The sequence below is a fragment of the Camelus dromedarius genome, chromosome 9 (assembly GCF_036321535.1).
Source record: "Camelus dromedarius isolate mCamDro1 chromosome 9, mCamDro1.pat, whole genome shotgun sequence".
In the NCBI taxonomy this organism is placed as follows: Eukaryota; Metazoa; Chordata; class Mammalia; order Artiodactyla; family Camelidae; genus Camelus; species Camelus dromedarius.
In genome coordinates this window covers 23,462,803-23,487,702 of record NC_087444.1, presented here as the reverse complement: position 1 = coordinate 23,487,702, position 24,900 = coordinate 23,462,803, and the positions used below count along the sequence as shown (strand labels likewise).

The 24,900-nt window shown below is 36.3% G+C and overlaps 1 protein-coding gene across 1 annotated transcript; it reads left to right on the top strand.

Moving 5' to 3' along the window:
• The first annotated feature begins 1,477 nt into the window (after window positions 1-1,477).
• SEC22B (SEC22 homolog B, vesicle trafficking protein) lies at window positions 1,478-23,086 on the top strand. The gene is made up of 5 exons (XM_010980524.3): window positions 1,478-1,710; window positions 8,079-8,188; window positions 10,754-10,914; window positions 12,545-12,691; window positions 16,066-23,086. Exons 1-5 carry the CDS (start codon window positions 1,636-1,638, stop codon window positions 16,218-16,220), a joined length of 648 nt encoding a protein of 215 aa, XP_010978826.1. The 5' UTR covers window positions 1,478-1,635; the 3' UTR covers window positions 16,221-23,086.
• The last annotated feature ends 1,814 nt before the right edge of the window (window positions 23,087-24,900 follow it).

Here is a 24,900-nt window from a genome sequence, read left to right as displayed (position 1 = left end):
GTACCCTTAGTTAAAATATTTGCATTTTTAATTTCCCATTACTGGAATTGTTCCAGCAGAGGCTGTATGACCATTTGAGGCTAAGGTAGAAGACATGTCCTTGTTGAGTGGGAGAAAGGGATATTAGATCAGGTTACATGGATAAGCTATTCCAAATGTAAGAGATTAGGATTTTACAAGCTTAGGCTCCCATATACACAAAGATTGCCTTTTATTTCACTTTATCACTGTCTCTGTTAATAGCACCATCAGTTTCTTTGCCTTATCTATATCCTAGTCCTTCATCTATTGTGTGGATTCAATCCTTAGGTCTTCCTCCCAAAATCCTTTCAAGAAATAATACTAATTTTCTTTTAATAGCTGTGGAGTTGTAAAAAATGTAACAAAAGCATGAGCTTTTTAAGTTAGCTAAGACAGAGTCATATCAGGATTAAGAGCATAGGTTTGAGAGTTCAACCTCAGCTCAAATCCCATTCCCATTCCCACCTTGGAAAAATTATTCTCTGAGGCTTTTTCTCCAACAACAAAGTAGGGACCTAATATTAAATAACTTTACTAGTTGTTTGGTTAAATAACCAACATCCATAAAGCACTTAGCAGTGTTTCCATTAATGCAAACACCAATTAGCACTTAATAAGATGTAGTTATTAATAAAAGTAATAAAATACAACACTTGTATAACTTCTTTTTTAGTTTACAAAATGTGAGCACCTGCATTTTCTTGATAAATAATCACAAAAATTCTGAGAGGCAGATCATATCTTCAGTTTAGAGATAGGGACACCAAAGAAAAGGGAGATGGTAACACTTCCTCAAGTGGAATTGTCCAGAGGTTGCTCCAATAGAGAGCGAATGCACAGTAACTGAAAGTTTTGCAAGTCTGTCCCACTACCCATGATAGATACAGCAAAGATCCCAGCTTTTGCAAGGGTAACTGATCTAGGTGGTGTCTGAAGTCCTGTACTTGGCCATTTATTCACACATACGATGAATATTTTTCACCAGAAACTATTCAACTATTATGCTGCGGATACAGCATAAACAAACAAGCACCCCCCCCAAAACACACACATATCCACACACAAACAGACAAACATTTCTGCCTAGAAATATACAAATCCAGAAAATATCCTGAATAGGATATATAATTTAGAAAGTTATATATATTATAATTATAAAATTAAATATGAAAATATATAGCCTGACTTTAGTTTTTTCACATACCCTTCATCTAAGTACCCATTAACTCTTATCCTCCTTCCCAGCCCTCTCCCCCAATTTAAGTATCAGAAACTAGAAAATTCTATTTCAGTTTGCGTGCCACGCCCCCTTGATTTTTTTATTCAAAGCTGGAAATCCAGAAAAGTGAGCGGAACCTTGAAAGTTTCTGAAGGTGGAAGGGGAGACGGCGGAACTAGTGTTTCAGTAGTTGTGGTTCTCGGTGGGAAGACAATTCTGGGGACCGGTAGTGGAGAGCTCTGGAGCTTGTTTCCGGCCACCTCAGCGGGAAGCGGAGACGCCAGCAGCTGGTCTTCTGGAGCTAAGGTAGAGGGCTAACTGTTGTCGCGGCGGAGCAAATCAAGGCTACACCTACGGCCGTCCGGGCCAGTGTTGGGTCTCTGTAGCCTGTGAAGATGGTGTTGCTCACGATGATCGCCCGAGTGGCGGACGGACTCCCATTGGCCGCCTCGATGCAGGAGGACGAACAGGTGAGCCGCTACATCTCCGCGACCCCAGGTTCCTGCTAGAGAGCTGTGTTTTTCGCACCGGATTCCGTCTTAGGACGCGGGAGACGCTTGCGGCCTCCTAGGCATTCCTGACCCCTGTAAAGTGTTTTTTTCTTTTTTGGCAGTGGAGAGACTTGCCTGTTATAAGAAAATTTACCCGAAGGCGGAGGTAGATTTTTGTGTTACCTGTTTCTCCTTAGAAAAATGCTCTGGAGAAGGGATAGGTTCCGGATTGTGATCATCCAGTATTATGCAATTCTTTAGGGACTTTGTTAAAATTCAGGATTTCTAATACTTTGCTGCTAATAAGGCTGACAGGTCCTGGGAAAAATCAGCTCCTAAATTCTTTTACTAACTCCTTTTACTGCAGCACCTGATCCTTGACCTAGCTTGCTGACATCTATTGAAAGTAGATTAGGTAATATTGCCACATATATGCACCAGTTTGAAGTTCAGTACAGCCCTTTCTTTCAAAGTTATGCCCAATTTCCACCCTCACTAAGCCTTACTAAAGTCCTGTTTTTGGGACTGTGACTCCTGTGTTATATTCCTATGATGCTTTGTACCTTATTTTACCATTTTTCTTTGTCTTTCAATTAACTGAGTTTTCTAGCAGACAAATGACAAGTCTTAGTCATCTTTGTGTTTCCCAGAGCTTTTACAACAACAGCATAAAGCCGTGGAGATGCTGTGGGGAAATTTTCCTTGAAGGATATGTAGTTTCACTAAGAAATATTTTTCCCAGTGGGGCAGAAATCTGTTCAATTTTCCATCTATTGCTTTGAATTCCAATGTGGGCAAAGAATACAAAGTGGATTTGAAAGTCTGCTTAATATCAGTAGGCCCTTATTCTCTGCCTTGATACTTTATTGAAAAAATTAGTTGATATATTACTGTGTGTTTCCTAATTTAATTCCTAATTAGGTATCAGTCTACCAAGATGGGTTGCTTTAATTGACAAGGAAAGGTATTTTACACAGAAGTATTATTGTGATTGTAATTCCATAGTGATTTCCTTTAGGAATTTTGACTTTGAAAGATAAACTATTTCCTCAACTTTTAATATCTGCAAAAATATGAATCTGTGACTTATTTTTACTATTATAATAGTATACAGAACATTTATAGAGTGCCTACTATAGAGTGCCTACTACATACCAACCCCTGTGCTAAGCCTGTTTTAGATGCATGATTTCATTCAGTCTTCATACCAGCCATTATGATAGGTACTATTATTATCCCCACTTATAGATAAAGGAAGCTCTGAAGCTAAGAGGATAGGTCTCTTGCTTAAAGTCACACAGCTAATAAGCAGCATAGCCGAATTTTCATCAGGCTCCCTCCCTGGCCATCTTTCTTCCTTCCTCCTTCCCTTCCTTCCTTCCTTCTAATAAATTGAAGTATAATTAACCTACAACCACTATGTTTGTTCCTGGTGCACAACATAGTGATTCTATATTTCTGTCATCAGGTTTTTTTTAACTTCAGCACTGTTGACATTTTGGGATGGATAATTCTTGTGGGAAAACTGTCCTGTGCACTGTAGGATGTCTAGCAGTATCCCTGGCCTCTGCACCTAATATGCCAATACACTACCACTACCCATCCTCCAGTTGTGAAAGCCAAAAGTATTTCCTGACATTGCTGCATGTCATCCCGGGGGAGGGGGGACAAAACCACTCTTGGTTGAGAACCGCTGTTTTGGTTTAAAAAATTTTTTTTTAATTGAGGTATAGCTGAGTCACAGTATTACATGTTTCTGGTACATTCACAATTTTTAAAAGTTATTACTCCATTTATAGTAATAATGAGTATATTCCCTGTGCTTATCCTTGTAGCTTATTTATTTTATACATAATAGTTTGTACTTCTTAATCCCCTACCCCTGTCTTGCCCCTCTTCCCTCCCCTCTCCCCACTGGTAACCACTAGTTTGTTCTTTTTAATCAATATCTGTCTGATTGTAGAGCCTTAGTACCTAACCACTACCCTTTACTGCCTTGTTCTAAGACAATTTAATAATTATTTACTTCTTAGGAGTCCAGAAGTAACTTTTTAAGAAATGGATATCTTTTATAGTTAAGTACCTTAATTGTCCAGGTTAAATAATTCAATGTATATTTTCAGTTATTTACACTGACAATAGATATCATATTTTAGGTAGGTACTAGATGGCTAGTCTCTGTGCAAACTATCTTTTTACTGGGGATAAATAATTATTCAAATAATACAATAGAGAGTTAAAAAAAAAAGATATAGTGTATATTATGCACTGTTTCCCTCTGTGCTTTAACTAGAAATGTAGGCCTACAGCAGGCAGAAAGATGAACTTTTCAGACCTGAACTCTCTGACTGATACTCTATTTCTTCCTTTCTGATATATTTCTCCTTTTGAGATGTTTGCAATTTCTTCATCTACCTTTCTGTTCTACCTCAAAATGAACCATTTTCTCTTCTCTTTCATTTTGCCCAGACTCTGGACTTGAAGAGGGTGTTAGATGTAACTGAATACACAGCAGGGAACTCCAAGAAGCAGATAGTCTCCTGTATGGTTAAACTGCCACACTTCCCAATCATTGAGGGTTGATTAATCACCTGACTGTTACTGCTTTTAGAGGAAAATGGTTGGTTCTTGGTGCCACTGGCCTTTGATCTGTTCAGTTCAACAGGGATTTAAAAATAAGAGCTTAGTTAAACATTTTTATAAAGGCAAAAGATGGCATTTGATACAACTACTTGTTCAGCAGTCATAGGTGACAGCAATAAAAAGTATTGTGGTTGTGTGGCAAATTACTACCATGTACCTCTTGCATTTTATATACAGAACCAAATCCTAAATATACTGTTGAATGACCTCAAATTAGTTTCAGAATTTGTGCAGACATTCACGTCCACTTCATTACTGGATTACTAACAGCTGTCTTTCCATTATACTGTGTACAGGTTTCATCAAGCCTGTTCTAGATGAGGTAGAAAACAGAATTAGGACATCTAATCTGACTATTTTTAGATAGGCTCGCTGACTGTGGGCTTTTTGTGACTGTAATCTTGAAAGCAAACCTTGGGTTTATCTGTAAAGCAGTGATTATATTGTTTTGTGAGATCTGGATCAGAGCTGCCATATGGTTTCTTGAGCATTTCCTATGAATTAGATTTCATATTAAATAGTTAAGATGTCACTTAGGTGGATCTACCTTCACTGAAGCAGTTTTCATTGCAGAGGTGGTATATCATGCCTAGGAGCAGGGGCTAGAGCTGGACTGCCTGGGTTCAAATCCTCCCCTCCCTTTATTGGCCCCAAGTCCTAATACTGTAGGGGTGCAAATATGCAATAAATAGGAATGGATGAATGAATAATTTTTCCCATTATAAAATTAACTTGTGATTATTGTAGGAAATTCAGTAAAATGTATTCAAACAAAAGAACCAAAAAGTTAATGGTGATTATTACCTATAATCCTATAATCCCAATTTAAATTACATCCATTTGATGTATAGCCTTAATCTATGTGTGTGTGTAAAATTAAATAATAGGTAATACTGCAAGACTGTTCCACCTAATATTTTTCACTTAGTGAATAATAAATATCTTCTCATATCATTAAATATTATATAGCATCATTTTAATGGCTCTATAGTATTTCATTATATAAATAATAAGAATTTCTTTTTTATTTGCCATTTATTTAGCTAGTTGCTTTAAAGTGCTTACCTGCCTTTAGCTGTCAAAAAACATATTTAACATGTATGGTTGTGGTTATTTTACAAATACCAGTGTCTGAGTTCCACCTCTGAGACACTGGTTTAATTGATTCGGGATGGAGATTGAGCAGAAGTAGCTTTTTTAAGATTTCCAGGTGATTCTAGCGTGAGACCAAGGTGAAAGTCATTGATCTATGCTGGTATTACTTCTCGGCATTTTAGTAGCCTTTCCAACTTTATTTGCATCCCTTTTATCTACTGTTGTGGGATCAGATATCTTCAGAATGCCACATAATGGCACTGGTGAAGCAAATAGATTGACAAGTACCATTGAAATTTAGGAACATAGGATATTGTGCATTAGTTCACAGCATGTGATGGTATTCACTCTCCCTGACTGGCTGGCCAGTCATGAGGAAAACAATATATATAGCAATATTGTTTAGTATAATAGTGTTAATGTATATTATAATGTTAATTATTACAAAGCATTGTTAATATATAACTGTATATGTATACATGTTAATGTAGGAATATTTCTCAAGTGAACAGCCTTATAGCAAATCATTGCCATAAAAACAAACTACAAATTGATACCTCTAGTGTTTCTGTCTAACTCCCCTGGTTCACCTCATGCTTACTTCCTTATTTATGTTGAAATTTCCAGTTCACCATTTATCTATTTTATCTTATTTTTAAAATTTTGAGTTATAACTGACATATAACATTATGTTTGGTTCAGGTGTGCAACATAATAATTTGATATTGGTATATACTGTGAAGTGATCACCACAATGAGTTTAGTTACCCTTCGTCATGAGAAAAAAGTTATGAAAAATTTTGTTTTCTTCTAATGACATTTAAGATTTACTTTCCTAGGAACTTTCAAATATGCAATACAGTATTATTAACTATCCCCATGACTTGTTTTATAATTGGAAGTTTGTACTTTTTGACTCCCTTCACCTATTTTGCCCACCACCTCACCCACTACCCCTCTGGCAATCACCAATCTCTTCTCTGTCTATGAGCTTGTTTTTTGGGCAGTATTCCATTCTTTTTAAATGGCTGAATAGTGTTCCATTGTGTATATACACCACATCTTCTTTATGCATTCATCTATTGAGGAACACTTAGGTTATTTCCATATCTTGGCTATTGTAAATAATGCTGCAGTGAACATGGGCATGCATATATCTTTTTAAATTAGTGTTTTCATTTTCTTTGGATAAATACCCACAAGTGGAATTCCTGGATCATGTGGTAATTCTATTTTTCATTTTTGAGGAACCTCCATACTGGTTTCCATAGTGGCTGCACCAATTTACATTCCTACCAACAGTGCACAAGGGTTCCCTCTTCTCCACGTTTTCACCAACACTTGTTACTTCTTGTCGTTTTGATGATAGCTGTTGTAACAGGGGTGAGGTGGTATTTCACTGTGCCTCTGATTTGCATTTCGAGTTCACTCTTTTAAATGCAGCTTGGAATACTGTACTTGTACATCTGTTTATCTTCCACTTAGACAATTTTATCATTGCTTCCTTGTTTTAACTCTGAGCTCAGTGGTTCACTATCTGGAATTTTAAGATTTCACTTTGTACTTTCTTATAGTTAGGCCTTAGGTCCAATCTCTGGGAGAACCTTGTATAAACACTTTTCTATTTAAACATTTGGTTATTAAATGTCTGCCAAGGATAGACTGTGTTAACTCTTTCAATTCAAAATAAATAATCCAAAATAAAATAATTCTTTCCCATCACATGGCAAAGTTGTTTGTTTTCCCCAGTATGTGGATGAATAAATAATGTGTATTTGCTTCCCATTCTTCATGCATTTCTTTTCTGTTTGGATATAGTGAATTATTGAGGTATGATTTTCTCCTTTTGAAATGACATTGCTATTTTCCCCACTAGACTTTTCCCCCCTCTTTTAAAAAAATTTAAAAAATCATTTAGAAATTTTTCAGGAAAATATTGCCTGTAATTCTGTCATCTGAATATTACTATTTTCATTTTTTTTATGAACATATCCCTTGCTATCCAGACTTTTGCTTTCCAAACTTGGGAACCAATAGATTTATCTAGCAAAGTATATTTGACTTTTCATCTTTGTCCTTAATCTTGTTTATTTTTACTTAGTTACAGTTATAGGATTCATAATAATTTGTAGTCATAGGTGTACACATTTAGTTTGGCTTACATGCTCAATACTGTAATACTTTGTGGAAGATTTTGCTTGATATTTCAGCATAAAATTGAGATTCATCAGTCTGTTGTTCCCAGGATTTCCCCCTAAGTGTAGAACAGGTTGTGCAGTTCTGTACCAGTAACTACGCAAGGGAAATGGGTTAGGAGGAGGGCACTGACCTAATAGTGGGAAGAACACTGGATTGAAACAGTGCCTTAAATGTAGTTGGAGAATACACTTTTGCTTTATAGCAAATAACTAATGTGGTTTTGTCAAAAAACTAGGGATTTGGTCTTCTTTTTTCTCTAAAAGTAAGCCGTTTTTATTTTGTTAAAATGAATCTTATTAACCTATAAATGATTGACCTTATTCACATAATGTCCTCAAAATATGATACTTCTCACTAATTGATACTGCTTTTTTTGTGGAAATTTTTTAAATGGAAGTGTCTTCTTTCAGTCTGGCCGGGACCTTCAGCAGTACCAGAGTCAGGCTAAGCAACTCTTTAAAAAGTTGAATGAACAGTCCCCTACCAGATGCACCTTGGAAGCTGGTGCCATGACTTTTCAGTGAGTATAATCCTGATTTCTTTGTGATCATTTAAGCATGAAATACAGTAAATACAAATAACACCTGATAAGGATAGTAACTTTTTTTTTTTAAGTAAAGGTAACTTTAAAAATATAGTCTTTCCTTGAAAGCAACCTTCCTGGCTCTAATTCTGCAAAATTGAAATCTTGGTTTCTTTATTCAATTTGCAAACAATAATTCAGCCTGTTATCCTGTGTCTAGTAAAAGCTGTACCCATCATGCAGTAATAGATAATTGTTGGTTTGGGGGCTTCTTGGAGCCAGACTCATGTATATTAGTAACCTTGCTCAAACATCTACTGACAGTATAACCTTGAACAACTCATATATGCTTCTCTAGGCCTCAGTTTCCTCTATGAAATAGGGAAAATAATTATAGTTTTGTGAGGATTATGAAGGAATTTGTGTATATCCCCGAACAACTTGCCTAGCACACAGAGAATAGTCAACAAGTATTAGTTATTATTCAGAAAAAAGAAAATTATAAAAGATAGTTTAAGAGCATCTAATCAGTGGATATAATGCATACAGCTGAGAGAGATTGAAGGGACTATTGTAGTTCAAATTATCTATAAATAATTGATGTTAAGTGTTTAATACATGTCCGGTTGAAGGTGCTAAAACAGGAAGGATTAAAAAAGAAAAGAGAGGACAAGACGATCAGAGGAAAATAAGAAAGGATAAGCTAAATAATCCTTACTATTTTAGGAACTCAGATACCAAGATAATACAGACCTGGGAGGAGCTGCTGTGTTTAATTTAAAAGGAAAAAAAAAAAAAACCCTCTACATATCAAAAACAAGTATACAAAATCAAAATCAAACCAAAACCCTGGACTATTGGTTAAGAAAGTAGTGGATATTAAGTTTCATAAGCTATTTCAACATCAAAAAATATTAGAGGCATTTAGTTATATAGTATTTTTATCTCTACCATGGGTTGAGACAGAAGACCTAGGAAAGATCTCACGGAATTGAAGATATTTTCTTCTGCCAGTTTCTTCTAGGATTTTTTATAATCTCATCTCTTCCTTTATTTCCATCCAAGAGCTATTTATTAAAGATTTATTCTTTGCCAGGCGATGAATTAAGTCTTGCCTTTAACGTCCATAGCTTATCCTTTTATTAGCAGAGACAGACACATAAACAACTATACTATAATATGTTAGGGCAAGAAGTGCTGTATTGGGATATAAATGAAATACTTTAGGAGCAGAGAGAAGGAAGCAATAAATTCTTACTTATAGAGAGTAAGTTTGAGAAAAGGGGACAGAGGAGGGGAGAATACAGAGAAATTTCACAGAAAAATTAGAATTGAGCATATGAAAATGAACAAGGTTTCTCTAGGTACATAAAAGAATAGTATAGTTAGGAAAAAAACAGTATAAGCAGTAGATCATGAGGATGTGGAAGAACCTAGCTTGTTGGAGACAGCATGTCATTTGATGTGTTAGCGTACGTGATGGAGAGCGGCCTGCGGTTTTGGAGGGCTACACACACTATATCAGGGAGTATGATTTTATTGTATAGGTGTTAGGGAACTTCTAGAGTTTTTAAGCAGGGTAATATGGTCGTATTTACTTTTTAGGAATAAAGCTAATGGCTTAGAAGATGGTTGAGACTGAAGGCAAGGAGACCAGTTAATTTAGGTGCCCAAGCAAGAAATAGGATAGTAATATTATTAGTTTTATTTCAAGGGTCTGAGAGATCATATAATAGACTATAAACCATGCTCTGTGGGATCCTAAGATGTCTTGAGAGCCACATAGAAAGGACATGCATGGGGGTATGTGTAATGCTCTGGGCCCTTAAACTGCTACTTAAATGAAAGAACTTCTCATTTTATTTGCTGTACTTACTGGTCTTCTGAATATAAGTTTGCTGGAATAAAGAATATTATGAATAAAAAGACATTTGAAAACCACGAAGTAGCCCAACCCCCTTCCTAAAATATCAGACATGTAGTCATATAGCCCCTTCCAGAGTGCCAGCGAGCTCAGTCTCCGAAGAGGAATCAGTTCTGTTACTGAATAGTTTCCAGTTGATAGAGTTCTCCTCCCCTGGAAATTAGGGAATATTATTAGTCCTGAGGTTGTTATTTTCTGTACCTAGTAAATACTGTGGCATTAACTTCCAACTTTTAAGTGTCCACAAAAATTTCCAGTTCCACTGTTTTTTTTTAATAGCTGGAAGAAGTTTAAATATGTATGCACTTGTTTACCATACATAATCAAAGGGTGGATGGAGTCACAACTCCGAGCTTTCAAGAAAAAGTCTTAGGTGTTAACATATTTTAGTTGAAGAATTATGTAATGAAGAAACATGTCTGAATACTCCTTTTGGAATGTACTTCTAATAATGGGAAGATGTTTGCTTTCTGATTCCAATGATTTGTGGTTTGAAATTGACTTTCTGATTTAGTTAGCCTCAAAGGGTTTATGCCGGAATATTTTCAAAAGTTTGTATGGCACTGAGAGTCTGTTTCAAATTGTTGGAGGTGTTGTTAATCTATAAATGACTTTTTCTTGCTTTTTTATTTCTTCAGCTACATTATTGAACAGGGGGTGTGTTATTTGGTTTTGTGTGAAGCTGCCTTCCCTAAGAAGTTGGCTTTTGCCTACCTAGAAGATTTGCATTCAGAGTTTGATGAACAGCATGGGAAGAAGGTGCCGACTGTGTCTAGACCCTATTCCTTTATTGAGTTTGGTAAGTTTTTGCTCCTCACCCCTTTGTCAAGGGATTAGATAATATGGAGAAGCTATTGATATAATTTTGACACCTTTTTTTCTGATGTTTACTTACTGAAGTTTTAGAGTCTGCCTCCTCTTGCATTCTGTGTCTTTTGTCCTTTTGAATGAATGAGGCTTCTTTCTCATAAGTAGTTTTCTTTGGTCTTTTGATCTTTTCCCCATAGAACTTGTTGCCCTTTGCTCTTTCTTGTTATTTGGTTTGGTTTTTCATTAGAGTAAAAACTGTACCTAAAGATCTACATTGACATGTCATAGCTGAGTTCTTTCCCCAACACAACCCCGCCCCCACTCCCCTCACCCCTCCTCACACACTCACAGTATGACTCATTTTATGGAGATCAGAATTTGGAAATCAGAAAGAATGGTGTTTTGTTTCTTTTAGTAGAACAAGATCCTCTAATTTTAAAAAAAGTACTAGAAGATATATGGTATTGTGGGATAACATTTGCTATCTGCAGAAGTAGTGAGCATGGGTGTCCATATTTGTACAAGAATTATAGAAAGGCTTATCACTGATCAGAGCAGGTAAATTATCTGATGGCAGTAGATCAAAGGAAATGTCGTATAAGTAGAGGAAGTGAGAGCAAGTATGATTAGACTACATCATTGACATTTGTAGTTAAAAAAGAGATCGATTTTACTATCTCTGAATTTCTGAAGCGTTTCAAGTTTGCTAGATAAGACTTTCTTGCTTTTTAGAAATAAAGAAAATTTAGCAAAGCATTCCAGTGTTTCATAACTATAAACTCTCCAAGTGCTAATTTTTATAATGTCTGTTTTTTCAAGTTTTATTTTTGTAGACAATAGCAGTCCAGTAAATCCAAGGGAAAAACAAGACTGCTGTATTAGGGTCACCAGTAAATAGTTGATACACTCAAATTAGCTTAAAGGATTATATACAAAGCTATGAATGGGTTATAGGTGAACTGTAAGGTACAGTAACCTGAGACCAGTAACATGGTAATTGTTATCATCCTAGGCCTGAGTGGATAGAGAAAGGAGCAGTTTCTGGAACTGGGAAGGAGAAAGTGTATAGAGAAGGCTAACTTGAGAGGAACACTAACTTTTGGTGGAAGGATGCTGCCAGTCCAAGATGGCTTCTCAGGGAGGAGCTAGGGGAATAAATACTTTGACATCACTATCCACACTTCTTCTTCCCTACTCTTGGAGCTCCCCCATTGGCTGAACCTAACTGGAGCTAGAGTGCAAGGAACCCATTGATGCAGTCCATGTAGATCAGCTTCCCAAGGCAGAAAGCAGATGCAGAGGGTGAAGAGGAAGATCTAAAGAGGCAAATGAAGGGTATTCAGTACACATATCTTAGGATTTTTGCCATAAGTTGAAAATATAATCTTTAATGATCATTCTTTTTATAGTTTTGAGATACACAGATATTGGCAAAATATGAATGAAACTGTAGTTTTATAGTGGTATTTTGGGAAATTCCCTGTCACACTGATACTCATTCAAGAGCTTAGTTAATCATGGACAATTGCAGATTCAGGACTAAACTCAGAAGTTGCTCTTTCTTACTTCTTTGGATGGACATGAAAGAAGTTGTTAATGGTCACTTTTCATCATTCTAGATACATACATTCAGAAAACCAAGAAGCTCTACATTGACAGTCGTGCTCGGAGAAACCTAGGCTCCATCAACACTGAATTACAAGATGTGCAGAGGATCATGGTGGCCAATATTGAAGAAGTGTTACAGCGAGGAGAAGCACTCTCAGGTATCTAAAAGCAACACAAGTCTTGTGAAGAAGTGGTTCTTATTCCATAGGCAAGGACAGCTTATTTGGTGTACCTTTTATGCTGTCCGATTTCTATCTAGCACTGTTAAGAATTCATCTCTCAAAAATGGATTACATTACAAGCTTCCAATATGATGTTTTTCCCTAGCATGGTTAGTTTTTTTTGAGTTGGAAGTTTAAAGTTTCGTTCCATATCAGAAGCAATTACTGTTTCCAAGATGTTTACAAAATTAGACAAATATTTACAGAAACACGTAAGTTAAGGGAAAGGAAAAGAAGAATGAAAGGAAATTGTAAAAGATTTATTGCATTGGTATCCTGAGTAGCCACTTTGGGAGACTACTGCTGCCAGATCAAACATTATAAAAAGCCTTTTTCATCAAGGCATTCCTGTGCTGAAAAAATTTTTAAACCTGTGGCTTCAAGATAAGATCTAGTCTGGTCTCAGCTTACTTTTCATTCATTCAGTCATTATTAATTAAATACTTGCAATGTGCAAGGCCCTGTGTTCTCTGTAATGAAAGATAAGGAGATTGCAAACATCTCTCAGTCTCCTTAGTTCACAAACATTCTGCCTCAGCCAGGTCAGCTTCCTCAACCTCCTGGACCTGTTCTTTAAGATCTAGATAAGAACTGCCTCTTCAAAGAAGCCTTTCCTGGTCCTTATAGCCCACAAAGCATTAGTCTCTTTTGTCCTTCAAATTCTTAAAGCACTTACCTACACAGTGTTTTTTAGCACATAATGGTGTGTGTATGTGTACTTACTTACCTAATTTACCATATATATATATATTCATACACCTAGTATTTAAATGTTACCTAAGTGTTTAATGTGGACATGTACCCTTTGAAGGTAGTATTTATGTGTTTCATATCTATTTCATGTATTTCTTTTATTTCTCTCATAGTAATAATCACAAGTAGATGCCTTAATGTGTATTTCTTGAATTCAGCCTTGTTACATATTCAAGAATAAATGAGTTTTCCTTTATTATGAATTGCAGATTTTAACCTTTATGTTAGTAGTCAGCAGTTGTCCCAGCATATAGCTTCACACTCTTTAAACACCAAATTTGGGTGAGTGAGTCTACGTAAATTTTCATTATAACACATTCAAAAGTTCTACCTGGGATAAAAAACTAATTTATAGACAGTATAAGGGAACAGACATCAATTGAACACTTGCTTTGTGCTAGACAGTATGGCAGGGGGACTTTACATGTATCTTATTTATTCGTTAGAGTAATTGCACCTGAGAGTAAGTATCAAACTGGTTTTACAGATAAAGAAGCAAAGACTCAGGAAAGTTAAGTAGCTTTACTAAAAGTTACAGTGTTAGTACCTGGCAGAATTTGTTGGCCTATGGAGTTCTTATCTATGTTCAGTGAATGATAGTTCTAAATCATTATATAAATATGTAGACAATAAGAGCTATAAAAATGTAGATGGAAGTAGATAAATGTGAAGTGAATAGGAAAGATTTCTTGAATTTTGACAGATCAGGAAGGAGTGAAGTGGGTGTTTTCAGAAGAAGATGAAGCATATCTGAACAGAGCACATGTGGAGGACAGTGAAAAGACTAGCCCACCTCAAGAAATGTTTTCTTCCCCCTTAACCTTCTTCATAATAAGAATCCATCTTTTATGCTTTCTTCTCTTTGTAAGTTTTAAAGTTTTAGAGCTAGTCTACTTTGGATTTAAGACCCAAGAGTAATTCCTATGGGTTCTTCCCGCATGATCAAATTATGCCCTCTTTACTGCCTAAATATACCTGTTTCTTTTAAGCTGTAGGTTACCCTTCTAGACAGAGATACAGAGATCATGTATGTTTGGGTGGTAATTGTATCCTCTAGCACTTCTCATGGTGCTTATAACATAAATAGTTGCTAAACGACTTCTCCAAGCAATAGCTTTAGCTTTATGATACAGTGTGTTTCCAAATGTTCCTGTGTAAAAGGAATTCTTGTAACTATTACTTATTTCATATGACCTAATATTTGTTCCTCTGCCCAGTTATTCTTGACAGATTTAGATTCATTTAGCAAATATTTATTTATTATGCGCTGGCTGTATGCCAGATCCTGTTCTAGATGCTGAGGATGTAGTAATAAACACAATAGTAGCTAGAAACCTCTGTCTGATGGATTATACTTTCTGGTGGACTGACTAGAAAGATTCTGTGCAGCACTGTTATGGTTATTTCTCATCCCTTAACTGTTTTCTTTCATGACTAGATAGGTGCTTTTCCTACAGGACAAGTTGCTAATTTGGAAGTGTCTGTCATGCCTGTGTTATTAAGTAATGCCACATTTCTCAATCAAAACCAGTCTCTATTAAGCAACTCCAAATATTCCAAAAGCATTCTCCAAGGAAGAACAAATTCAGATTGCAAAATAGTTTTTCAAAACTTTAAAGTAAAAGGTTCGATTAGAATTTACTTATGCGAAACTGAGTTTGTTTTTATTATTAAAAATATGCCATTTATTTTAGTCCAGTCTAGCGTGTGTCTATCTGGCTATCAGTTAACAATAAAAGAAGATAATGACATTACAGATGTCCTTATAGAAAAAGAAAATTTACAGAAGATTTTAGAAAGTTTCATTTAGTAAATACTGGTGGGTTTCTAGCACCTGTGTTTGTATTTTAGTTATGATACAACTTTCCTATGTTGAAGTGTAATTTCTGATAGCTTTATCTTCATAATCATAGTCTTTACTGTGAGGGAAATCTTGGAAATTTGGTAGCAGTCACCATTGAGATATAGCTTAACAGTCAGTGTCTGGTTCAATCAATTTTCTGATTACCTGCATCTTTTATCTTACATGGATTATCATTTGTCAAAATATGAGAGAATATGAATTAGACCATTAAAAGATTATGAAGATGGTAATTGTTAGCTAACATTTATCAAATGTGTACCATATGCAGGCATTATGCTCATGTACCTATAATTCTATGATACAGTTACTGTTATTAGATTATCCCCACTTCATAGACAAAGAAGCTGGGTCTTAGAGAGGCTGAGTTGACCAATGTCACATGAGTGGTGCAGCTGAGATTTGAACCAAAGAGTCTGAGGCCAGAGCCTGCACTCCTAACCACCTCACTATACAGCCTCAAGAATGTGAACATAAGTTGATCTGATAATTTTAAAATGCACTGTAGATTTTACAGTGCTTTAGCATCATGAGTTAATCAGTATATGCAACCTTAACCTTAAAATAAAAATGATAATTTAAGCTTAATGGTTGTTTGAAATAGTGCCACTCATTTTGGTTATTTTTATATCTTTAATACATTTGATAAAATACTTTCAGGGACTGATTAATGTTTTCCTTTTTTCCTCTTTGACAGCTTTGGATTCGAAGGCTAACAATTTGTCCAGTCTGTCTAAGAAATACCGCCAGGATGCGAAGTACTTGAACATGCGTTCCACTTACGCCAAGCTTGCAGCAGTAGCTGTATTTTTCATCATGTTAATAGTGTATGTGCGATTCTGGTGGCTGTGAAGTAGTGAATCCAGCCGTGGGCAAGAAACTAGAACCCAGCGGGTGTATGTTTTCAGGAAGCTGAGCTCACAGAGATGTGTATTAGAATCCAAATGGAACTTCTGCCTCTAAAGACCTTGCAAGAAAAGACATGTCCTGAAAATGATTGATTACACCTCACTTAATGAAGCTTAAACCTAGGTAGAAAGTCTCTTTTGGGGGCAGAGGCTTTCTCTGGGTGCTAAGCCATATATGTTAGGGAACAGTAGACTGTTTATTTTGCTTTTTCCCCTTGCAGTGTTTTACATTTTTAAAACAGCACTGACTGGGGCATTCTCATTCTCTGTGGAGCCGTCAGTGAGATTTGGCTTAACCAACCTGTGCTAGCAACGGTCTGAAACCCCTTCAGAGAGGGCAGCCCTTCGGAAAGTTTTTTGACTCTATCTAATCAACATTCCTTTTGTTGGTGACATTTGTGATTTTCAGGAATCTGAGTTGTTGATGGCTTTGTAAACAAGACTCCAGTATGTGAAGGTTAATTGCTGTGCTGCAAGATCCTGTCTGTTGGCCCCTGTAGGAAGTTAACCTTTGTCGTTTCCCTTTTAAGACATTTTGCTTATTGCACAATTGCTTTAGGGTTATATGAATTATATTAAGATGCCTTGAGATTATATTATAGCACTCCTTGATTAAGAAGCTAAGATGTTTTCTGTCATTTACTCCTTAAAAGACTTAAAATTGGTTTGGGACTTTCTTAATTTTGTTTTTCAGCATCTGGTTTATATTAATGTAAGAGTGAGTATACCATACAGATAGCCAGAGACCCCTGACTTCGAGAAAAGAAAGGCCAGCTCATAACTGCAGGTTTGTCCTGCCCCTTTCTCACTTTCTCTACTGTGACCTTCCCCACTCTCTTCCTTCTGCTCCAGTTTGCTAACATTTTTTGAATTCCTCTGTGCCCAATAGTTTCATGTCCCATAAGTATCCTCTCAGGATATTCTCAAATTTCAAAATGGAAAATGTTCAACTGCATAGTTAATTAAATTTAAATTTTTGCAGAGCAACTACTCAAACCACTAAAATACATTTATCTGAGAAAGTGAGAGCACCTCATACTTGCTTCAGTTATGGAAATTCTCTGAGGATATTCTAGAGATTGGTAACTCATTTACAGTAAATTCTCTTTGCAAATGAAAGTACCTATGATTTTTCCCCTCTTTGCTCAGGGATGATGGGGATTTCCTTTTACCTTTTGAGGTAGAATTTTTTTAAATGGGGAGACTAGGCCTTTTAAATATTGTCACAAGGGTCTATGATATAACCTAAAAATCCTACACATACTGCAAATATTTCTTTAAATTGTACAGGAAATTGAGCCAACTTCTTACTTCTTGAAATCTTTGGAAAGAACTTTAATCAGTAGGCGGTTTTATAATTCAGGATCATCAAAGCTACTGTTCTGATTCCTGACAGAGAGAAAAAAATCTTATTTCCTTACAGCAAGGCAAGGAGAAATGCTTATTTTATTCCTGATAATTTACAGAAGTAGAATAAAAATTTTTTCCTTTCCATTCTAGAACTATGTCTGCCAATTGGAGTATTGTGCATGAAATAAGAAGTTACTTTTTATAGCGAATAAGTGCTTTTAAGTCCCTAAAAGGCTTGTCCCTAACTAATGATGCTGGTCATAAAAGCCTTTGAAAGACTGCAAACCTAAGTAGTGGTACCATAGCATTTGGTACTTTTAGAGGAGTGAAGACTGGCAGCTCATTGTTGAGAGTTGCATGCTGCAACCAAGTGGTCAGCAATGAAATAAACACTTATAGAATGTTCCCTTCAATGTGAAGTTTTGTTATCTAGTTAATTTACATGCACATATTCTTCTCAGTACATTTCTACCTAAACTTGGTTAATTAAGAAATGAGATGGGAGTGGGGGATGATAAAGGGCTAAGAAAGTAGTTTAAGATTATGATGGTAGAAAATGAGAGAACAAGACTGTCATAATATGGCTCCTACTTCTTTTATTAGAGGGAGAGAAGACCTGACTGGATGGAATATATCAGCAACCAGATAAACATCTAAAATAGAATGTGATAAATACCATTCAGGGTTATCGGGGGCACATTAAGAAAGGACACCTAATTTACTTGTGGGAAGAAGTGTGGTCAGAGAAGGAGAATGGGATATTCCAGACAGAATCAATGGCTTGTGCAGTCATAGGTTAAAAGAGTGAGGCACATTTGAAGGATTGTAATTAGCTTGATTCCACTTAACTCATGGAGTAAGTGTAGGCAACTGAGACTTGAGGAAGAAGAACTAGACTGCTACAATGTTGTGCAAGTCATTCAGACTACACTAACATCAGTGGCAAGAGATGGCATCAGATTTATGGTTCCACATGATCATTCTGGCCATAGTGTAAAAGATACGTTAGAGAGGGATAAACCTGTAAGTGGGGAGATGAAACTAAGGAGCCATCACAGGTAGAGGGAGACATGGAAGACAGGTTTCAAGTGATTTGCAAGAAAGCAGTGATTCCAGATACCAAATATCTCATGTTTACATAATGCTTTCTTTGTCAGGAGTGCATCTTAATTCTCACATTGACATTTTGAAGTCCTGTTCACACCATGTGAATGAAGAAACTACTGCTCTTAGGCTCAGAAGAGTTAAGTGATTTATCCAAAGTTGCAGAGCTAGAAAGTAATGGAACTAAGATTTGAACCTAGGCAGTCTGGCTCCAGCATCTGTGTTTTTTTTCACTATACTGTACCACTAAGAGGTCAAATAAAATAAGTATCACAAAACGTATTTTAAATTTAACAATTAGAATAATTCCAGAGAAGTGGGGACACAAGTCAGATTGCAGTGGCTTGAGTGTGAACCATTAGGAAGTAAAGATGTGAAACTACTCTTATAAGTAGCTTTTTCGGTCGTGACACTGACCTTCATAACGTTTTAATTAAGAAACCTCACAAATGTTAACATAGCAACATTTGGCACATTGTACGTACATCTGTTCATTTAAATGCCTAGCGGCGGTCCCTAAGCTTTTTGGGAAACCTTTGAAAAATCTGATGAAAGGTATGTGCCTTTACCCTAGAACAGTGTTCATGTGTGCATGCATACCAAGTATCACATACTGTGTTGGGGTTTTCAAGAACTCCACAAAGCCTGTTCATGACCTGGTGGTTATGATCCCCTAGCTAAGAACTCCAGATATATAGGATGTGGAACTCAAAGGTAAGAATTCAGAAGCCTTGAAAACTGTCCAGCTGTGGTGAATTGGAAAAATTCTACAGATTTAACTAATTTTGTGGAAGAGGTGCATCCTTCAAAAAGTGAAAATTTTTTTCTATCAAATACTTTTGGGTCTGGTTTTACAGAAAGAAAAAATTGGTCTAGTTCCTCAAAATCAAATTTAAGGATCTTAAAGTTTTTACTTTCTATTTTTATCAGGAGGAAGTCTTGCAAACGCAAGTTAAGAGGGCAAATGGATAATCATTGCTGCACACGCAGTATTTAATAATACATGTATAAATAAAACATTTCATAATTTAAATTCTCATCTTATTGGGAACTTTCATGAGGCTTTTGGTTAGTGTATTTAGCAGAACTGAGAGCCCCATCTAGTTGTCCTTTCAGTCAACTCAGCATAAAGGCAAAGAGCTGTGGTTGTAAAGATGTTACTATTAATTGCACATTAACCATTTGGACCAAATAGCTTGTACTTTAAGATCCCCTAAGAAAATTTGTAGCATGTGTGACACAGGTTAGGATAGAATGGGCAAACTGAGTCTCACATTCTATTCTTAATCATTACAGACAGGGTTGACCCAACAGTACAAAACTATCCTGAGCAATTTAACCACTCCGTTCTAATAAAAGTTTATTTCAAGTGCTATGACTGAATCCATTTTTTAGTTTAGAAAAATTGTTGGAAATTTGACTTCCATATACTAATCAAGACTGGACTAATTTTTTTCTCCCATAACCTTCATTAATTGAGTGTGTGTATTAGACGTTTTATATGTATTGTTACAGTCCTCATAACTTTTCCCAGCTTTCCCAAGGTCACATAGCAAGTTGAAGTATTTAGGTTCAAATCCAGGACTGCTAGACACCTACACATACTGTTTATTCCTAAATTATGGTGTAGATGTGTTTGTCTTAAGCACTGACATTTCACTTTGTCCTATCAAGTTATTAGTTCGCTTTTTTTTTATTTTTGGAGAAATTAATTTTTCAAAACAATTTCATTTTATTATTACTCTTTTTAATTTACTTCTCTGTCATTTCTCCCTGTATTCATTTTTTAATACTTTTTGCTCTTGAGTTCTTGTTTGCCTTTTCTAATTCTTGGTTTGTAATCTTATTTTATTTGCTCCTTTTATATTTGATCTCAATGTTAATTCAACATTTTTCTACAACTGATTCACTTAAGGTTTAACAAAATGATTTTTAAAAATAAATCTCTCCCTTTCCCTATGTCCTTTTGCCCATTCTCTCCCTGTCCCCACTTTTCCCCACACTTCTTTTATCGCTTTCCTTTTTACTTAATTTCTCTAGATGCTTTTTTACTTGCTTTAATATAATGCTACAGCTTTGCTTCTGTAAGCTAGAGAGAGCCTTAAAATCAACTGTTATATTTACTCATTATTTTTAGATCTTAATTTATCTTACCTTCTATTGATTTTATAATATACTCTAATCTCTTATCAGTCAATGCAGATATGCCCCTGCTTTAAGGAGTCCTTTTAGAAAATATTTCAAGCATTGCAAGAAGTTTTTAAGAACAAGCTCCTCTAGTATGTCTTCTATATTCAGGGCTTCAGTTATCACTTGTATTACTGAAAGCTCCAAATATACCTGTCTATCCTCAAACTTGAGGTCCAGACCAATTTTTTTGCTGCTTGTTAGATATCTGTGTTTGAATATCCTGTAAATATTTCAGTGCACCCAAAACATCTTATTATCTTCATTCCATTACCCTCAGAGGTAGAACCTAAAAAGTTCCTAATTCTAGACATCACTTGCCATGGCTTTACCTGAGCTACAAGTCATGGATTGCTTTTTTTTTTTTTTTTTTTTGAACAGAGGGTCCTGGGGATTGAATCCAGGACTGTGTTGCATGCTAGGCATGCACCCTACCACTGAGCTAGTGCCCTCCCCATCATGAATTGCAATTTGATTTCTGTTTTTTTCCTCGCACCTCTCAACATAGTGTTTATTCCTAAATTATGATGTGGATGTGTTTGTCTTAAGCACTGACATTTCATTAACTTTGAGTTGGACTCTTGCAGTACCCTTACTAATTTCCTTAACACATGTTCCTCTTTTAACCCAGTACTACTGCCATTTTTTGTTTGCTTGTTTTGTGGGGGGAGGTAATTAGTTTTATTTATTTACTTATTTTAATGGAGGTAGTGGGGATTGAACCCAGGACCTCATGCATGCTAAGCACACACTATCACTAAGCTGTGCCCTCCCCACTTACTACCATTTTAATACCAAAAATTTTCTTTAATCACACGCCCATTTCCTACAGAATAAAAGGTCACATGTCTGCCTTCCACAGTCTGACTATGTTGTGTCATTCCAGACTCATTTGCTACTCCCCAGCACCTCTTTTGTTTCAGCCACACCAAATTCTCTTGCCTTGTCTAACCAGTCAAGTGGCCTCTTTACCTTCAGCCTTGCTTGTCTCATTGGTGCTTTCTCTCCAGAACATTTTTTCTGTGTGTATCTTACCCCTTTCCTTTTTGTTTTCAACCCAAGGTTCTGCTCATCTTTCAAAGACCCAGCTCTAACGCCTCCTTTGTAAAGCCTTTCTACCATTCTCACATCCTCCTTCCTATCAACCTGGGAGAGGTTGTGGTTTCATCCTCCCATAGCAACGTGCCAGATTTCTAGCACAGAACCTGCCAATTTAAAATAGCAGTCGGTGTGTACTTGTCTCCTGGGCTATACTGTGTGAGGTCCTTAAGGTAGAGACCAATTGATACTCACGTGTCTTTGAATCCTTGGCACTCAGTACAATGGCTGACTTGTTGGAGGTACTCAGCAAATAATTGCAGAATGAGGACATTGAATTAGAAAAATGTATGTACAAGCTTTCTGGAACTGGGCTGTTCTTTAAGTCATGGATATACACGTAATTTGAATGAAAGAAGCAAACAAAGTGGGGTAGAATGGTATAGGCCTAATAAGGGAGTCGGAAAGGAAAGAGGCATATTAAAAAGAAGTCAGAACAAAAGAAAGGCACAACCAGAAGTTTCTGTCTATATATAGCGAACACACTGGGGAAGAAGAGGAAAGAGGACAATAGCAAATGAAATTGGTTCCCTAGGGCAGAAACAATTGAAAGGTACAACGGTGAAGAGGGAGAGGAAATTAAAGCATGGAGTCCAATTAGACTTGAAGAGAAGGCAAAAGAGTCAGACTGGCAGATCTCAGTCTGGAAATTTTCAGTAGACCACAGAGCCTATGGTTGCTTTTATGTTGTGTGGATAATATTAAATGAGCTTTTCATGTCACATAACTCTTTACCGATTTGTCATTTGAAAAGGTGACTCCAGTTCAGGGATAAATACCTTGACCAATATGCCATATAAAGTGCGACATGTTTTACCATGCTAAAGTTAAGAAACTGGTTTAAGGGTTAGTTTTGACCAACTGATGGCAGTTTGCACCTGACAGACTTCTAAGGGTTCCTTTGCAAATGGTGTTGGCGGGCAATGAAGTTTTTTGAATTGGGCCGCAGGGGGAGGTAGTAAGGACTGGAGATCATATCTTTTTGTATGCCTTTGTTTGTCCATTTGCATTGATATTCTGAGTGTGTTTTTGCACACTCAACTCTAGAATAAAAGTAACTTGACTTGCAAATTGGCTTTTCTTGATTTTTTCCATCTTTATACCCTACTTTCCCATCTTTCTCAAACTCCATTTTGCCCAGAGGCAGAGCTGGGACTTAGTATTACAAAACTTTGCTTGCTAAAGCTTCTTTAAAAAGAAAAAAGACACTAAAGAACTTTCAAACAAAAGTTTAAGAAGTTCTGCTATAGCCCATCCACTTGCTGGTGGTATTTACATAGATATATTTCTTTTTTTGTTGTTTTTGCTACAATAACTGTAGCCTTGCTAGAATCATATACAAAGCAGCATATTTATTTTTGTTAATTAGGTGAACACTAATATAATGTAAAATGGACATTGCTGAACGATAGAGATTTACATGAAACTGCAACAGAGACAAATTACATCACACGCAGCAGTGGTCTGTGGAGCTGAAAGCGTAGAAAATACTAAGCCAGGAGTCAGGAGACTTGGCTTCTGACCACCTCACCGCCCTGCAGCTGTAGGACTTTGGGTAAATTCTTTTCCCAAAGAGGCACCATGTACCTTAGTTTCCCACAGTTGAAAAATGGGAATGATATCTGCTCTTGGACTATTTGAGTATAAAAGGAGGTAAAAATGCAGTAATGGTTTTCAGGGCTTTATAAACTGTGAGGCCACCTAAAAATCCTACACTTTATCACTATTATTACTACAATTCTAACTGTTCAAGAAAAGTATTTGTGACCAGTGCAATCCTGCCTATTCCTCTGAAAACTAACAACCCAGTTCCGTAATTTATTTTACTCTCAGTGGGGCAGTATCCTGGTCTGGTTATGCTGCAGTATTTAGGATCCTAGAGCACAGTCCATTCCTCAGGCCATGACAGTGCTCCCAGAAGAGGGCAGCAAAACTCCAATCCGAGGGCTCTTTGCCACTTCCTCAAAGTAAAGTAGTGTTTCCTTGAGAGGAAAATGTACTGTAAAGAGACCAACAGACTTTAAAAAATGATGGTCTTTAGGTGACAGATGAGGCAAATGCCATTATTATAAATGCCTTAACAAACATTCACTCATTTCAAATATTTTCCTTTTCTGTATCCTCTGAAGAAAATAATTGGGGCTGTTTCTTTAATCTCATTTTAATGATTTGACCTGTGTAACCAGAAACCCCTAGCCATGCTTTTTTTTCCCATTTAACTCCAAATTTTTAGATCTCATATAGCACCGGGTTTTTAATTAAAATATTTTGGATAAGAGGAAAGTAAGATGTTCACACCTGATTCTTTCCATTTAAGATAATTGGTTAAGTCCAAAGTATGATTTCCAACAGTGTCTAAATTCTGTCATAGGGTGTGTCTTTGTCATTGGAGCAAATGTAATCTGTATCTAATCTTTCTTATTCTTTCAGTATTTAAATTTGTTTTAAAATATCCTTAGATGCCTCTAAGAACATCAGCAGCTAACATTTGAACTGATCTTTTTTATTTTGAGCAGTTCTTAATAGCATATGAGGTGTTCTCATACATGTTAGTGTGAGGCTGATGGCCACGATCCCCAATTACAGATACATTTTCTCATCTGTAATCAGAATAGCTGCTCTTCGCTGGAAGAGAAAAGTGCAGGGAGATGCCTCATATGTCAAGAGAGTCCCGGGGTTGAGTATTTTTTTCTCTCCTAATAAATGACAGACAAGCCAATTCTGAATCTGATCTTTTTCTGTCTGCTTTTTCTACAACCAGAGATGGGCTACAGAGGCTTTCAGTTACAGTTTTCCAATTCCTTCTGCTTTTGTCAGTTCATTTCTGGCTCTGCTCTTTTGAAAAAATTACTTGTTTCTCACTCTACCCTCTCTATTGCCACCCC

Bases quoted from the DNA above. Each gene is read 5' to 3' on its own strand.
- SEC22B (XM_010980524.3), top strand. From the start codon at position 1,636: ATGGTGTTGCTCACGATGATCGCCCGAGTGGCGGACGGACTCCCATTG. The intron at 8,189-10,753 runs GTGAGTATAATC...TTATTTCTTCAG, and splicing joins GCTGGTGCCATGACTTTTCA to CTACATTATTGAACAGGGGG. The intron at 12,692-16,065 runs GTATCTAAAAGC...CCTCTTTGACAG, and splicing joins GCGAGGAGAAGCACTCTCAG to CTTTGGATTCGAAGGCTAAC.